Source organism: Hippocampus guttulatus, chromosome 17 (assembly GCF_054856545.1).
Source record: "Hippocampus guttulatus isolate MCC_2025c chromosome 17, RoL_Hgut_1.0, whole genome shotgun sequence".
Classification (NCBI taxonomy): Eukaryota; Metazoa; Chordata; class Actinopteri; order Syngnathiformes; family Syngnathidae; genus Hippocampus; species Hippocampus guttulatus.
In genome coordinates this window covers 1,442,278-1,459,333 of record NC_141277.1, presented here as the reverse complement: position 1 = coordinate 1,459,333, position 17,056 = coordinate 1,442,278, and the positions used below count along the sequence as shown (strand labels likewise).

Here is a 17,056-nt window from a genome sequence, read left to right as displayed (position 1 = left end):
CAAATGATGGCATGCTTGAATGCACTTGATTTGGCGAGTGCATTCTGCGTGTTCATCACGACGTATTAAGCCCGTGCGATTCGTTTGCGCAATGGATGCTTTCGGCTATCGCTACGAATACATTTGACGGCCACTCAAAAGAAATGCTTTTAACTGGTGGCCCGTTTTCCACCTCTGCCACAAATAAAATGTGCGGCCATATTTTTTGGGGGGGCGGGGCGGCGCTTTCACTTGATTCTTTTTAAATAACGTCGAGTTTGAGCTTTTGAACCGAACGCCAGAATAAAAACCCGTCCTGCTTTCATGCATTTTTCCCAAAGTACCCCCCCCCCTGCGTCACTGTGTGCCTATAAAAAAAAAGGGGGCGTTTGCTGAGTCAAATGCAAGAGGTCAAATTTTAGTACGTGTGTGTGCGCTCGCCCTCCGCTCAAATGTTAAATAAATCTCAATGTAAATGCTACAAAATAAAAGCTGGCCCTTTGTCTTATTCTTATGTACTCATGCTTTTAATTTGACCCTTTCCGTACTGCTGACAGATGATCGCATTTAAATGGCAAATCGAACTGTTGCTCGTCAGCACCGGCAGCCGTCGGCTGCAAAGGGCGCGAGAACCGGGATCGGACAATGGGGAACGTTTGCTTGCCTCGGTACGAACTCGGCGTGAGAAGAAAACGCTGCACTCTGAAGGGCAGTTTTTTTTTATTAGCTTCTACTGTGCCTCTCAAAAAAACAAAACAAAACAAAAAACCATTGGGGTTTTGCTCAAGCCAAGGGCGGTAATTGTTTTTGCTCGTGATTTGTTTTGTAGTCGGCGCTGTGCGCAAGTTGAATCCAGGATGGTGCTGCCCCGCACCTTGTTGTGATTTAGGCGAAACCTTGCCCCCCCCCCTTGTTTTCTGCCTTGAGAGTCATCCAGGCGACTCAATCGTGGCGCTGTCCCTCGAGGACAAGCTCCAACTGGAATGGAAACACTCACTGTTCATCGACTAAAATTGTTTTGTGATACATCGGGGAGCTTCCGGATATTTTCTTTTCTTTTTTTTTTTTTTTCAAACTCACCCTGCTATCCTTCACTTCTTTTCGTTCGGGGGGGGGGGGATTACTTATCAAAACGTATCGCTGTATATCTACTTTTTATGTTTGCGTATTTATTTGTTTGAGGCCGTTTTAATGGCGCCGCATACATTTCGTTAGAATCTGCTGTCGGTGGCGGTTTTGCCGCGGTTCCATATTTGAATCCCCAGCGCGCCGCTTTGCAATGTTGCCGAAATAGCAGCCGATCCAAAAAAAAAAAAAAAAGGTTCCAGGTTTTAGGCATCAGCAAGACCCGTTTGGGCAGCTTGGCACATAGATTGCGTTTTATAATAGTAGCCAACTGTATTTTCCTCAGGTGCTGAAGGGCAATAAAAAGCTGAGCCTCTCCGTTCGCTCAGTGGGGAGGATTCCGGGCGGCTTCGTCACCAACCACGTGTACACGTGGGTTGACCCGCTGGGCCACAGTGTGTCCCCTCCTCCGGACCTGCCTGAGCATCACAGCGCCGCCCTCAGCAGAAGTGACAGCCAGCGACGCAGCAACATGCAGCTCCTGCAGGAGGGAGATGAGAAGAAGGTGAGGCGTGTGAGAAACCGGCCACCGAGGAGGAACGCCGTAGGCTCGGTTGAATTTGTGGTTCCAATCGGGGGGGGGGGGCCGCTTCCATGATGAGCTTTTGAACTGGTTCTGCTTGATGCGGTGCTGCTTACGAAAACGTTCTCGTGCATTTTTTTTTCTATTGATGTGATACTTCTCAGACCGTCGACCGTCTTCAAGCGCTCGATGAGCCGGAAAACTAGAAAAAAGGCAAGAGGAAATTCTGTCTTTGAAAGTAACCTCATCTATCTCATTTCCCCAAAAAAAGGATCGGATCATTAAAAAAGAAGAAATATAAATACATTCCGCCATTCATATCCAGCCAGGGTCAATCATATGACCGGTAGGGTGCCAAAAGTGAAAAATAAGATCTTGTTTTTGCATCATCATTCCTTGCTGTTCACTGAATAATAAACGGATCCATTTACAATGGGCGTGATGAAAACCGCCATTATTAACGGGCACAGTAATTACATCATAAATCCCACAAAACTGACCCTGCAACCATCACATAACCGTCAAAGCAAGGAAGAGTCCGACATGCTGAGAACTTGCATTACTTCAGATCTTTCACATTTTCATCATCTAATGAGTTACGAGTACGTATAAATCCAAAAAAAAAAAGAAAAAAAGATGATGTCCTCATTTTTCTCGCTGGACGAAGCAGTTTGGCTTTTTCCCAGTCGGGCAGCCGTTGTCAATCCAGAGATTTTAGCCACTGAATCGCGGCACCATCAACCGATGCAAAATGAAAGGACTGTGAATTCGCTACATGGAAACATCTTTCCCTATCGCAGCCACGGAACGCCATGCGCTTCCCATCGGCTTTCTTGATAATAAACCCGAATGAATATTGGGCATCGGTAAGCCCTCACGAAACGTGTCCTTTGCGTCAAAGGAACTGGCATTACCCGTACCGATACAATATATGATCGCTGGATAAGAATAAATTAACATTTAGTCGTATGGAAAGTGTCCAAAAGTTTGATCCGACTGTCAGAATCTTAATCGGGTTATCAACGGCTGGTCGATCCGGCTGCAAAAGAAAATCTCGGATGCGTTTAGCGCTGATTGGACCATCCGTACTAATCTCACTGTCATCGATAGGTCAACTTGGTTTTGGATGACGGTCGATCTCTGGGCCTCATGATCCGAGGGGGAGCGGAATACGCCTTGGGTATTTACATCACCGGAGTGGACCGCGGCTCGGCGGCAGAGTGCGGAGGGCTCAAGGTACCGCCACTTTTTGGTCTTCCTTCCTCTTGCTCACTTTTAAAAACATGACCAAGCATTGAAAACCGTCTGGATAAACTCGGAGTCATTGCCGTCCCTTCGGGCATATTGTGCATATTCCCCGCTAACTCTCGCCTCCTCCCTCGTGTGCGTGAGGGTCGCCGACAACTCTTTGATTCTGTCGTCGGCCGTTGCGAATGTGAGCGCAAAGGCTTGTCTTTCTGTGTCGGTCCGCTGATTGATTGGATAAGCCGGGGATGTGCTCCGTCACCTCCCCTGTGATGTCGAACAGGATCGGCAGAAAAGACAAAGGACGGATGGATGCATTTGCATCCCCGTTGGAAGATAGCTAGCGAAATAGATAAGATGGCTACATCGCTAGCGAGATAGATACGGATGGCCTTATTGTAAACATTGTCCTGGTTCGATTTCATTTCATCAACGTGGTCAGAGAAAAGGTCATACTGTATTTGCGATGATGACCAGGCAGTAATTCGCCTGCAGGCAAACCATGAGGGAGGGGCGGGGGGGGGGAGAAACCCAAACAAACAAACTGCCTCTGTAATTTCTTCAGACTGCTTTTTCATGCGACTTGATTCTCCTCATCTGTTTCGTGTTGAAGCGGAACGGTTCAGCCAGAAGACTGTCGATCATCGTATTTAACATCCGATATGCAGACAATCTCTCGCCTTCAATTCCTCTGGCGCCAGCTCTTTCTCTCCCAAAGAGGCGGACGGTCGCTACGGAGACCGGAGTAGCAAATGTGAGCGCGGATCACACTGTTGAGATGGATGAACCCTGAGTTGTAACGCACACGAGACACCAAAATGATGAGGAATTTGAAATCTCACCTGCTAGACTGACGGCATATGCCATTTTGTCCCCCCGCCCCCTCTTTCCCCATTATTTTTTTTCTTGTCTAATATAAATCATACAAGTCATATTTTCTGACTTTTATCCTTAAGTTTAATTTTTCTTTTTTTTTTTCTTTTCCAAAGCCGAAACATTGAAACGCGCATGAGGGATGGCGAACTAAACGAAGGAAAGCTGTGAGCGTGTTCATGGCTGCAGGCCAAGGAGTTCTCATTTGCACAGGGGGGTGATTTTCCATCCCGTCTGATGATAAAGCAAGCCTGCTGAGACGGCACATAACACGGTGTGACCACTTAAAAAAAAAAAAAGCGGCTTAGCAAACAACAAGGTCATTCACTGACAATCCCGTCATCTGGTATTTGCCAATAACTCACAATGACACTCAACTATGGTGACACAGTCGGGACAAGATTTGAAATGAAATGGGGGGGCTCAGTTTTGATTCCAATCGTTCGCGAGCTATCCACAAGACGTTTCTTATTATTTACTGCCGTCCTAATTCACAGTGGAGAATAACACTTGAAATGCGCAGGCGTTACGCGACGTCATTTAGCGCTCGCGACGTGAAAGAGTCGAAATACGAAATGACCGCAAGCGTCGCCGGCTTATTGCGGCCATTTTGTCAGGGTGGGAATGAGAAGCGAGGTGAATACAATCGCCACGGTGCGCCTGCATATTCTAACGGCGAAGGCAGGTCCTGTTTTCCGTCTTCAATAAGTAGGAGATTCAAATTGGGGGGGGGGGGGCGCATACAGACAGCAGTAAAGCCTGATGGCTACCCGGAGGTCCATCGATCACGGTCGGACTTGTTAACGGGCAGCTCGTCTTTCTCATACACACGAGCCACCGGGGACCTTTTAGGGAGGGGAAAACCACCGCTGCTGGCCGCCGGGAGCTAGCAACTCTGTTTTTGTTTTGGTTTTGTTTTGGTTTGTTTTGTTGCCATCTCTGCTCACTCAGTGTTGAGGAATGATCTTTGTTAACGTTGAAGAAAAAGTGGGCCACGCACCCGGCGTTTGATTGAGAGCGTTTCCGTCAGAGTGGAGCCCACGATTTGGAGATGAATGGTAAACACACGGGGTGTGTCGAAACATAGTTACGGTTTTCCAAATGGTCAAGGAAATCCTGTTTTTGTTTATTTGCTTCACAGTCGATACAATTCAAAGTGATTTACATTTTTTTTATAAGCCCCCCTGAAATATTCGGGATTATATTTAACAAAACCACCATGATGGCAACAAATTGTCCCGTCCCCCCCCCCCCCCACCCCCCATTCCATCAAATCCAAAACGCCTTTAAACGCGGTGTTCGGAATAATATTGTGTTTGTGGATCATGAATTAATCCGTAACATCCACTTGGTTTGATTCATGGCAGGGAGTGGCCATTTTGCCACTTGCTGACAACTGAAAGGGAAATGGCATTGCCGAAAGGCAAACACGAGTCTAATTGGTGAATCGTGTCAGAAAATGATCTGTCATTAGCCTGCCGTGCATGGTTTTTGAATGCGGGAGGAAAGCGGAGCACCCGGAGAAAACCCACGTGGGGACGAAAGAACACGCAAAGTCCACAGAGGAAGGCCGGAGCCGGAATCGAAGCCTTGCGCCTCTGCGCGCACAAACATACCGCAATTTGAAACTCGTGACATTTGAGTAAGTGCGGCCGGAAGCGACTTTTGTCCTCCTTCCGGAAAGTGCCGTCGTCCGGCATCATCGATCAGTCGCACACCTGACTGCTTTTGTTTGCGCCGTCTTGAATAGAGCGGCCCTGCAGCATCTCTGCTGCTGCAAATGAAATGCTTGCGCCGCAGCGCAGGGAACCATCATGTCTCAAATGGAAGCGTAATGAAGGAAAAGAAAGGAGAACGGGCAGCCCCATAATGAGGAGCGAGAGGGGGAGGGAGGCGAGGGCAGAAAGCAACATAAGTCGCCAGTTGAATACGGCGACAATGCCGGCCGGCCCTAATTCTTCCCGAAACACAATCGATACTCATCACGGCATACAGTGAGCTCGTCTGATTGTCGCCGTTGCTCGCGGCGTTGGCCCCCGACTCCAATTGTTGACAATTTAAGCACGCGTTCGACCAAACGGACGGGTCGAAAAAGGAACGCGGTGGCGACAACTGTGCCGATGCTCCTTTCTCAGCATTCACCAAAGTGTGAAGGGACGTCAAACGCGGCGCTCGCCGACGAGCGGTTCTTATCAATTTTTAGTCTCTTTTGTCAAACGGAACCCGCAACGCGCCGCTTATAATCGCCTTTTGCAAATCTGTCCCTGAGCCTTCAGTTCTACCCGACAGCTGTGACGGCAACCGTTTGCTGGGGCGGCCGTGTCTGGCCTCGCAGCAATCTGGCTTGTTTGCATTTATTTATTGATTCATTGCATCCGTAAATGCCATTTTAGATCCCAAAACTCAAATGGTGCCCGCGCAGAAACACGATGTGGAGAATGGAGCTCCGTTCCACTGCAGGTGCTGCAGAACTTGATTCTGATGCTACGGGCAAGCTCAGGATGTCAGAAAATTAAAAAAAAAAAAAACATAAATCCATTTTGAAAAATGGTGAAGGATGTCTCAAATCTACAATTCATCTCAGCGGACGGGAAGGAGCAAGCGGTTGAGGAAAGAAGGGGCGCGCCCCTGCCCGTGGTGAACGGCCCCAAACGCGTCACCAAAAAACGGACGGCCACCTCGTGATTTCAATCGCCTCTACCTCCTCCGTCTGTGATGTGACCTCTCTTTGACCTTTGACCTACGTACCCGTGCGTGTCACAGTCTCTGCCCAGCCCACCCTCGCGGTCTTGCCCCTCCACCGCTCCTTTCCGTTCCCTGCCCCCATCGCAGGTCGGGGATCAAATTCTCGAAGTCAACGGCCGCAGCTTCCTGAACGTGCCTCACGACGAAGCCGTCGGAGTACTGAAATCGTCGCGGCACCTGATGATGACGGTGAAAGACGTGGGCCGCTTGCCTCACGCCAGGACGGTGGTGGGCGAGACCAAGTGGATCGCCAGCTCCCAGATCGCCGAGAGCTCCGCGGACGGCAGTCTGGCCGGGTGAGCGTCGTTCGTCTTTTGCATCGGGCCGAATTCGAAGAGACAAAATGAGCAATCAAATATTCACTTCATAGCTTTGCATATTTTATGGCATCGAGACTTGGGGAATCTCCCGATTCGGAGCGTTACAATTGAATTTCATCACCGATGTTTGCGCGTGGATGCCGCCTGGATCGATCCGGACGCAGCGTTTCGAAAAACGCCAGCGGAGGTGTTTGAAGTGTCCGTTTTCCGATTCAAATATGTGGCGACCACACGGCATGAAAGAAAAAAAAAATGATTTGGCTCGATGAGAGTCCCAACAAATGCAAATCAATTCGTCAGTCTCGGCGTACACGTTCACGTCTCCAAGTTTTGCCGATTGACGGAACGTCTCATTTCGATTCTTTGACTAAATTTGTCTTTTTTTTTCTTCCCAGTTACTCCGTGGACCAGGGAGCTTCCGCTGCTGGAAAGGTGAGCTTTACGTGAGTGGCATCTCTCTGTCGGCGGCTTATGAATCTGCTTTTTACCAACTTGGCTGTCAAAAATCGACCTCCAAATGCACTCCAATATGAGCCTACTATCCACACTTGTCTTTGATTTGTTCATATTTTGAATATGCGTCGAACAAAAACGGCATTTTCAGTAAGTTCTTTGAATTGCATCGTCCTGAACATTTTAGATCTTTAACCACCGATTCCAATTATGAGTGACGGCATTTAATTGCAGCCGGGATTTGCATGAATCTTTTGATCTTTCCATCTATCGGTGGTCATGTACATGAACAAATCACGACTGACCTCTCATATTTGCCGGCACTTCCACTGGCTTTAATGTTGACTTTGACTTTTCAGAGAAGTTCAGGGCCATGCGGGAATGAAGAAATATAAGGAGTATTGTTGGACGAGACAGCTGCTGATGAGAGGGGGGGGGGATAGCTCACTTCTCATTAGCAAGTCTCTGATGGACATTCTTTTCTTGACAGATGGGCAAAAGGTGCAAGAGGGGGAGGGCGGGAGATATTTAGGGAGGAGGAGAGATGAATTAGTTTCAGACAGCTGGTGTAAAGGGGCTTTAAAGTGTTTACACGGGGCGGCCATTTCTGTATTTGAGCAGACGACTTGAGATGGGCTGTTTCAGGGTGCGGCTGAGCAGCGAGCGAGAATGCGAAACTACATCTGCGCGGGGCATTGGAGAAATATTGTTCTTTGTAAACAAGCCCAACGGATGTGTATATTTTTAGGCCCATCTCCATTTTGATGCGTGGCGGAATAAAACTCCGCTCGCCCATTCGTCGTCCGTTTAACACTTCGGGCTAGCAGGATGACCGCTCATTTGCAAAAATGGAAAAAGAGTTGAAAAGCCCAAAAGCCAGTGTTTTTTTTTTTTTTTTTTTTTTGGGAACAGTGAGGCCAAATTATGTTTTGTGGACTGAAAAGATTGGTATTTGACTTCAAAAGAGGAAAACATGCTAATGAGTGGTTTGCATATTCCGGTGCAGCTCAGTACTCGAGTTCACAAAGTGTTCTGCAAACCGGAGATTGCGATTATCTTCACTCGTGCCCGCTGGAGATGGTTGCAGAATTTTGGGGCCTTGTTTACAGCTCTGTCATCCACTGCTGTGTTTTCCGTCATCTGCGCCTTCCGCATACGTTAATAATTAATAGTCGGGTGGTTTCATCCTTCATCCAGTTTTGTTGGCTTTGGACAATGATTGCGCGACGGTTCTTATTGATAAAGCTTTTCTACCGGCTTCATCTCGGCGCAAAGAATATGCGCCGGTGATTCCGGAATGGGCGATTTCAAGTGATTCTCGGGCTAATCTAACGACTGGCATATTCGTAGGCGCAGACTGTATTCCGCATTCAATCATAAAATGTCCTATTTCAAGAGTGCTAAGTCATTCTTCCACTCGGAGTTCACTGCAAAGTGGCAGATCTCAGGATGGCAAACTTGGAACACTGGAAATGAATCCGGTGATGAATGAGCGCGGCCGAGTAACCGCGGCGAGGGAAGCGGTATTTCTGATTGTTGCCCTTGGAGTCTGTCACAAAAATGAGCTGCGGAGGAGGGGGCGGGGGGGGGGGGGGGCTCGCGGCCGACTGAATGAATGGACTGAGGCTGATTGATGAAATCGTTTTCTCTCCCTTTGGTCTGGGGAAAAAAAATAAATGGTGGTTCATAGCTGTATGATGTCTCTCACTCGGATGGATAGAAAAGGATGCCGATTGATTTGTCCTTCCTTCGGTTTTCAGTTGTATTTATGTCTTGATATTTCAACACTTGCGTCGCTTCGCCACACCGACATCGCAGCGTTTGCCGGCCAACGGCCGATGGGCGTTTTGGTGCGCACGAGGGCGCCACCGTTGCAACCTTGCAGCCGCGATTGAAGAAATCCTTCCGTGGCATTAGACAAAGAAGGAAAAGGTCAATGATTATTTTTAGGGTGTGAACTGTCAGTCTGAAGACGGCGTTTATAAGGAGGTTCCTTTATTTTGAATCATTTAAGCTTTTCGAGAAGATTTGGCAGTGCAACCCCAAACACATTTTTTGTTTTGTCTTTTTTGTGTCATAGTTTCCGTTTTGTTCATTTCAATAGTAGTCACTCACTTTTCTGCCAACGGCGATGTTGTCAAGTCTCATGGCGAAGGGCACAAAGGAGCGCCGGGAGCACTGATCTTGTGCAGCTCGAGCCGTAGCTTCCGAAAGCAGCCATTTAAAATGGCAATTTAGTTAACCAAAAAAAAAAACCTTTGTCTTATCACGTGCCTGCACACTTTGAAATGATGAGCTGAGGTTTTTGTATCACGCTTCGATATACTTTACTGTCTTCGAAGCAAGCTCATATCAATGGCTCGTTCCTCCATGCGCGTTAATTAATTGTGGCAAACTTAAAATTCTGCTCAGCCCGCAAATTGATTCCGCCGCTCATCATTTCATTCTGTATGCGCGGAGGGAAAAGGAAGTTGCGTTGAGAAACGGCAGCTGGCTATTTTTTAATTTTTTTTTTGAGACGCTGGTAGGTCGAGGCCTGACGAGGAGCAGCAAACGGGATGCGACTTGAAGATGCACACTCTTCTTCAATCTCAAAGCACTCTCATTAGTCTGTCTGATGGAGAGCCATGATAGCTTGCGCTGTGATTAAATCCGAACGCTCCCCGTGGGCGATGAAACACGAGTTGCCGTGCGCAGCTCCCCCCTGTCATGTCATAAATATGTCTGTCTGTCTGTCTGTCTGTCTATCCATCGATCGATGTATCTATCTCGAAATGTAAATGCTCCGGTGATGAAAGTAGGACATTTAAGTAGAAGGATGCACCGCCCTAATCGGCTCACTGCGTTTGTTTCCGATTGACACCCCCCCCCCCCCCCCCCACACACACAATCCTGCTCTACCTTCATCAACTGGGATGAAGCAACGAGCCGCCGTCCTGCGTCTTCATTCATCATCCGTCATCCCTCTCTGGGCTGCCCCGGCCTCGCCAGCCTGTCCGTCAAATCCTTTTCAATGCCCGTCTTTTCTTCTTATTGCTCATTCCACTTCCATCCATTATCCGGACTACACGTCGCCCTGCTTTTTTTTTTTTTTTTTTCCAGAAAAGAAATATGATTGCATATCTATTGAATGTAAAACGTAGCATCTGTATTTTTTTTTCAGGCTGGTTTTTACAAGGGGGTGGCCGGATCGCGGGTGACCTTGTCGAGCCTGGTGAACCAATCCCGAGCGATGCTGGAAGAGCAAGCGCGTCACCTTCTGACCGAGTCGGAGCGGCAAACGATGGGATACTACTTGGAAGAGTATCGGGATGGACACGTCGGCGTGGAGCAGCTCGTCATGGCGCTTTTTGAACTGCTCAACACGCACGCAAAGGTGAGGGACGGAGCGGCCAAAGAGAATAGGATCCAAAAAAAAAAAAAAAAGAAAGTCCTTAGGCAGGAACGTGTTTGTTTGTTTGTTTTTCTTGATGTGAATCTCTGGAGATGGGTTAGTTGTTGATGCTCGATTCTATTTTATTTTGTTTTTTTGTCCTTCCGCTACTTTTTTGGGGTCAGTATTATAAATATACGCCACTGTGTCAAGTTGGGTTCTGAAAGCTTTTTCCGAGGCCTTGTACTACAGTATATTTACAATTTCAAGTGTTTTTCCAAATTGGGGGGGGGGGGCATAGGAAGAATTAATGTTGAGTTCCAACAAAATGCGCCACTATCAGTTGTATAAATGTCTTTTCTCTGCCTCTGTACTTGTCTTCATCAAGATTCTCAACATTGTAGCAACCACGTGAACCATGAAGAGATTGTTTATGTTCACGTCACAGAAGCAAAACACTCTTTCCTCGATTGATGAATCATGCGAATGTTTTCCATGGTATGACCGTGTTGATCTTCCCGCAGTTCTCTCTCCTGTCCGAAGTGCGCGGCCTGGTCGCCCCGCAGGACTTGGAGCGCTTCGACGGACTGGTGCTCCGCCGTGAAATCCAGGCCCTCAAGGCGCGGCGGTCTCCGTCTCCGTCCGCCGCGTCGTCGTACCCCGCCGCCCCGACCTCGTCTTCGGCCAGCGTCGCCACCAACACCACGCTGAGCTCCGCCCGGGTAGGTGGCACCGCCCGATCTGAAAGTTGTCGTCTCGCTGCTTTCCTACGAAAACGGCAAAGCGTTGCAACAATATTGGAGAGCGTGCGTTTCTCCTCCACCGCTGTCACCTTCTAATCTGCCCCCCCCCACCCCCCCACACCCCCCTCCCTCTGTTAGGAAAGGCTGCTCTGGCTGATAGATCTGATGGAGGTAGGAGTAACTTTGGGAAGCGGCGAAGCGGCAGCCCACGCGTGCCGGATACACGGCGGCATAAGGGCTTGTTCACTTCCCCGTGGGCAGACGTGTACTCGATACCGGGAGAAAAGAAATCTTGCAAACGGGCTCTCCTCTCTGTCCCTTCCATTTTCTCCCTGACAAAGACGGGGTGTCATCGAACATCAATTGGACACTTTTCTTCCCGTCTCGTTCCAGTAAAAGGATTTTTAATGGCGCCGTCGTGCGCGTTGTAACTCCGAGGACCGCCCCCGCCCCGCCCCTCCCCCCCCCGATTGCTCATACTGTCCACTGATTTATTTCCCGCGTGTCATTTCTGAACGAGTCAAAATCGATTTGGATCATAAAGAAATGGCTTGCCAAAATACTCCCATGCAACTGTTTTTGGCTCTGAAGTGATTTTGTTTTTTTCTGCTGTGCTCGGGTCTTTGGCTTGCTTTCCTTCATATAGTGGCACCTCCTCTCACCCCCCCCCCCCAATAATATATATGTGTGTGCGCGTGCGTATGCAAATGTAAGCATGCCTTTTCATCGACCTTTGCACTACCCGGAAAGTCCGATTCTGCATTTGTTTGGGGATAAATGCGCGCCTGTGCTGTCAGGCTGTCGGTGCCGCTTTCCCTCGTCCGACATCCGAGCCTTTTGTGATTCACGTCCGCATTTCTTCTTCCCACTCGTCCGTTCCTCTCCTGCATCTTTCAGAACGACGGTGCGCCGGATCCAAATCGGCAGGATCCCTTGGACAGCCTGAACACGCTGCTGGCTGACGTCTCTCTGGTGAGTCCCGCGGTCCGGCCCACGCAAAACGTGGTTTTTGGGGCCCGCTAAACGCGGACGTAGCGCAAGGGAGGACGGGTTGAAGCCATCAGATTTTCAGATGGAAGTGAAGCGGCGGTAGAAATGGATGAAATCCGACCTGCAGGCTCTGTACGGTTTTTGCACCAAAGCAAGGTTGAAGCTGATCTTTTTTTTTTTTTTTTTGATTTATTGAATGGAAGATGGTCAAGTCAAGTCAAGTCAACAGTATTTATAGAGCACTTTCAAACAGCCATCGCTGCATACAAAGTGCTGTACATGGAGCAATTTAACATGCACAATAAACAGTAAGACAAATCGGTAATAAAGGCGGTAGAAAGCACCAAACAGTAAAACCAAGAACAAATCTAAGTCATGCTGAGTCGAATGCCAAAGAATACAAGTGAGTTTTGACGAGGGTTTTGAAGATGGGCAGCGAGGAGGCTTGCCGAATGTTTAGTGGGAGGTCATTCCAGAGAGAGGGACCAGCAACAGAAAAGGCTCGATCCCCTCTGAGCCTCAGTTTAGTTCTTGGTACTTCTAATAAAGTCTGGTCCACAGACCTGAGGCGCCGGGCAGGTGTGTAGGGGCGGATGAGCTCAGAGAGGTAAGGTGGCGCGAGATTATTCAGAGATTTGAAAACAAATAAGAGGATCTTGAAAATAACTCTAAAATGAATGGGGAGCCAGTGAAGGGATGCCAGAGTAGGAGTTATGTGCTCCCTCTTACGAGTACCAGTCAAGAGGCGAGCGGCGGCATTCTGGACCAGCTGAAGGCGCTTAATGGAGGACTGGCTGACTCCAAAGTAAAGGGCATTGCAGTAATCGAGCCGGGATGTGACAAAGGCATGAATTACTGTCTCAAAGTGTTCATGTGAGAGGAGAGGTTTTATTTTGGCCAGCTGTCTAAGGTGAAAGAAGCTGGATTTAACAACGGCACCAATTTGCCGATCGAGTTTGAAATCACTGTCCAGTTTAAGGCCCAAGTTTGAGACTGTTGACTTAAGATAAGGAGACAGGGGGCCCAAGTCTACAGGATGGAATGTACAAGGGCCACTGGGACCAAACAATATCACCTCTGTCTTCTTTTCATTGAATCTCAAGAAATTTTGTGCCATCCAGGTTTTGATTTCTTCCAGACAGGATAGGAGTGGCCTTAATGAGAAGGCGTCTTTCTTGCTCAGTGGGACATAGATCTGGCAGTCATCTGCATAGCAGTGGAAGGGAATACCATGTTTCCTTAAGATGGAACCCAATGGGAGCAGATACAGCGAGAACAGCAGAGGCCCCAGAATTGAGCCCTGTGGAACACCACATGACAGGGGAGCAGTGCGTGACTCAGAGCAGCCAAGGCTGACACAGAAGGTTCTGTCAGCTAAATAGGACCTAAACCACTCAAGAGCACTGCCGCCAATGCCCACCAAGTGCTGCAAACGAGACAGCAGAATACTGTGATCCACTGTATCAAATGCTGCAGTTAAGTCCAATAAAACTAGACACACGTGGTCTCCAGAGTCATTTGCCAGGAGGATGTCATTAGAAACGCGTAACAGGGCTGACTCCGTGCTATGCATCGTCTTGAAACCTGACTGGAAGACCTCCAAGATGTTATGTTCATCCAAGAAAATTTTCAACTGCATGTGCACCACTTTTTCCAGAATTTTGGAAATGAAAGGCAGCTTGGAAATGGGCCTGAAACTTGACAGCACATCTGGATCAAGGCCAGCTTTCTTGATCAAGGGTTGGACCACAGCATGTTTAAACTGTTGGGGAACTACACCAGAAGAGAGGCTGCTGTTGATGATATCCAAGACTGATGCGCCAACACTCGGGAGAACCTCCTGAAAGAAGTGCGGGGGAAGAGAGTCGCAAGGGGAGCCAGATGGCTTTGTCTGGCGAACTACATCCTCCAAAAGCGCCAAGGACACAGTTTCAAAAGAATTTAGCACAGCTGAACATGGAACATGGACAGAGGGGTCAGATGCGGTATTTGAGACCGGAGTCCTAGCTGTAGAGACCTTATCAATGAAAAACTGAAGGAATCTGTTGCACATCTCGGGTGAAGAATCCGAGCAAGTAGGCAGAGGGGGTTTGAGTACAGAATCTATTGTTTTAAATAGTGCGCGTGGGTTGTGACGGTTAGCTTGAATAAGGTCCGACAGATATTCTCTTTTGGCCTCTTTTACTGTGAGCTGGTAGTTACGCCAGCAGTCTTTCCAAATTTGATAAGAGACATGCAATTTGTCATTTTTCCACTTGCGTTCGGCTTTGCGACACCCCTGCCTAGCTGCGCGGGTAATGTCGTTAAACCATGGCTCGGGTTTAGGTTTTGGGAGCACAGTTTTTGAAGGAGCCACCAAATCCAGGATGGCACAGCATGATGAGTTGAACCAAGAGGTGAGTTCCTCTGTGTTAGACGAGGGTACGCAAAGGTTATTAAAGGCATCAGAGAAACGACCAGCAGTGCGAGGGTTAAAAATTCGGCGTTTAAAACTAGGAGCGGCAGATTTCACAGCAGCATGCGATAAGACTACGTCAAATAAAACTGCCATGTGATCAGAAATCCCATTTTCAAGGACTTCCAGATTTGACACCGGTAGACCATAAGCAAGGACAAGGTCTAAAACATGACCTTGTTCATGTGTTGGGCTGGTCACATACTGCACGAAATTAAAAGAGTCGATAAGTCTTAAGAAGTCCTTTGCTAGCGTTTTTTCCGGACAGCACACATGGATATTAAAATCCCCCATTAGGAGGATATGATCATATCTCAGCCTGATTTCCGATTTTTGGTGAGTAAAGGCCAGTGACAAAATTCCACTCCGACCTTGCTAATGTCGGCAGGAGGATGAAACAAAAACAAGTCAAGAGGAAAGCTTTTAGGCAAGCATTCTTCTCCAATCATGCCTTTATTTTCTTTTGTTAATGTTCTTTGTGACTTTTTTTCTTTTTTAAATTCCCCACCTCATGCATTATTGGCCATTCACGTCTCAGCGTTGTTCATTGCACTCGAGTATAGAATGCAAAGTGTGAAATGCCGTAGCAACGTGCATGTCCTTTCCGCATCGCTAATTTATCATGATGGAAAATATCCTCTCGCTCCAGGATGACGTACGCTCCACCACAGCCGACTCCCCCCCTTCCTTCAAGCCTCCGCCCCCAACAGGGGTACAGAGGCGCAAGAGTAGAAGAGACCAGCTCACCAAATGCCCCTGGTCCGAATCCACGCACTCGAGCTTGCGCTTCGCAGCCGCCGCCGGCCCCGAGCGCGACCAAAAGCCAGTTCACGCCCCTTCGTCCCCCTCACTACATCACAAACGGGAAGCCCCCGCGTTGCCTTCCCGGGACTACGCGGCCATCCGAAAGAGAGAACTCTTGGCGCCTTCCAAGAGAGAGCAGAAAAGCCCCGATCGTTTGTCGCCGGTTGCCCAACCGAGTATTGGCCCTTTTCCACGCGTCCGGTCCCCAAGCAGGGCTGCCAAAGTGGCGGACGCACGCCCTCCGCCGCCACCTCCGCCCCCGCTCCCCGCGCCTCCTCGTCCTCCGTCTCTTCCCCTTAAGCCGGCTACAATGTCCAAAGCGTCGTCGCCGGGCTCTAAGCGGCAGTTTGTTACGGTGGAGGTTCACGGGCCCAACGCCGAGCCCGACGTCAATGAGGTGCGGCCGCTGCCCCAAGCTAGAGGTGAGAAAAGTAGGGCATAGAAAACACGCTGGGCCGCTTTGGAGCATACGCTGCGCCAAAATGAACTCCACTCTAATTTCCCCGCCGGGATAAATAAAGTTTTCTGAATCTGAATCTGAAATAAGAAAGGAGGTGGTATCTTTTTGTAACTGAATCAGGCAGATTGCAGCGGCGCGGTTGAAATGACGCGGGAGCCGAGCCCTGACGAAGCTCACCTGGGCTCCCAGCAAGGGGGGGGCTTTTTAGTCACGGTCGAAATTCATTCTTTTATTCACCCAAGACAAAGTATTATTTGCATGTCCGAGACGTGTATTAGAAAACATTTCTTATTTATTTTAATGAATCTGCAGAAATGGTCAAAAAACATTTTTTTTTTTGTAATGTCATTTTGGGGTATTGTGTGTAGATTTTTGTGCAGCACCGCGATCGACCGGTTAGCACATTGGCCTCACAGTGCACAGGTGCAGAGGATTCGATTCCGGTTCTGGCCTTCCTCAAACACCCAAATGGTGTTGAAAAAAAGAATACTGTTAAGATTAAACGAATCGGAATCCAAGCATCGAGATGAGCTTGCGAGTGCTGATCTCACGTGTGCCTGCTCCCCTCCCCACCAGGTGGCGCCCTGTCTCAGCTGTCAGACAGTGGCCAGACCCTCAGTGAGGACAGCGGCGTGGACATAACTGAGTCAGGACACATCGGCAACTCCCACTCCTCATGCACACGACACCCTCAAGACACCCAGGGGGGCGGGGGGGACAACCCCACCAAACCGGTGAGGGGGTACTTCCCAACAGCTGCGGGCCCGGCGCGAATCAATGAGCGTATCAATCGTTGAGGGGAATGCATAAATGCGATTCAACAAGTGCGTCTGCCGTTTGACATCTACCTTTTGTGAGGACCGATTCGACCGATGGGGGGGGGGGGGGGGGGGAATAAAAAGTCGGAGCCTAAAAATAACAGCCCTGTGATGTTCGAGCGAGGCTCCTCTGCCACCCTCGCCTCATTG

At 48.8% G+C, this 17,056-nt stretch overlaps 1 protein-coding gene across 4 annotated transcripts in view; it reads left to right on the top strand.

Moving 5' to 3' along the window:
• whrna (whirlin a) overlaps positions 1–17,056 on the top strand; it is a 35,206-nt gene that overhangs the window by 13,362 nt on the left and 4,788 nt on the right. Inside the window, exons 2-11 of one of the 4 annotated variants that reach the window (XM_086134458.1) lie at positions 1,391–1,609; positions 2,738–2,863; positions 6,509–6,786; positions 7,206–7,242; positions 10,427–10,639; positions 11,161–11,358; positions 11,518–11,550; positions 12,277–12,351; positions 15,474–16,050; positions 16,665–16,822. In XM_086134458.1, the coding sequence (XP_085990584.1) occupies positions 1,391–1,609; positions 2,738–2,863; positions 6,509–6,786; positions 7,206–7,242; positions 10,427–10,639; positions 11,161–11,358; positions 11,518–11,550; positions 12,277–12,351; positions 15,474–16,050; positions 16,665–16,822 (1,914 nt within the window). The remainder of the gene's footprint in view (positions 1–1,390; positions 1,610–2,737; positions 2,864–6,508; positions 6,787–7,205; positions 7,243–10,426; positions 10,640–11,160; positions 11,359–11,517; positions 11,551–12,276; positions 12,352–15,473; positions 16,051–16,664; positions 16,823–17,056) is intronic. The other 3 variants (XM_086134460.1, XM_086134461.1, XM_086134459.1) reach the window with 3 other exon arrangements.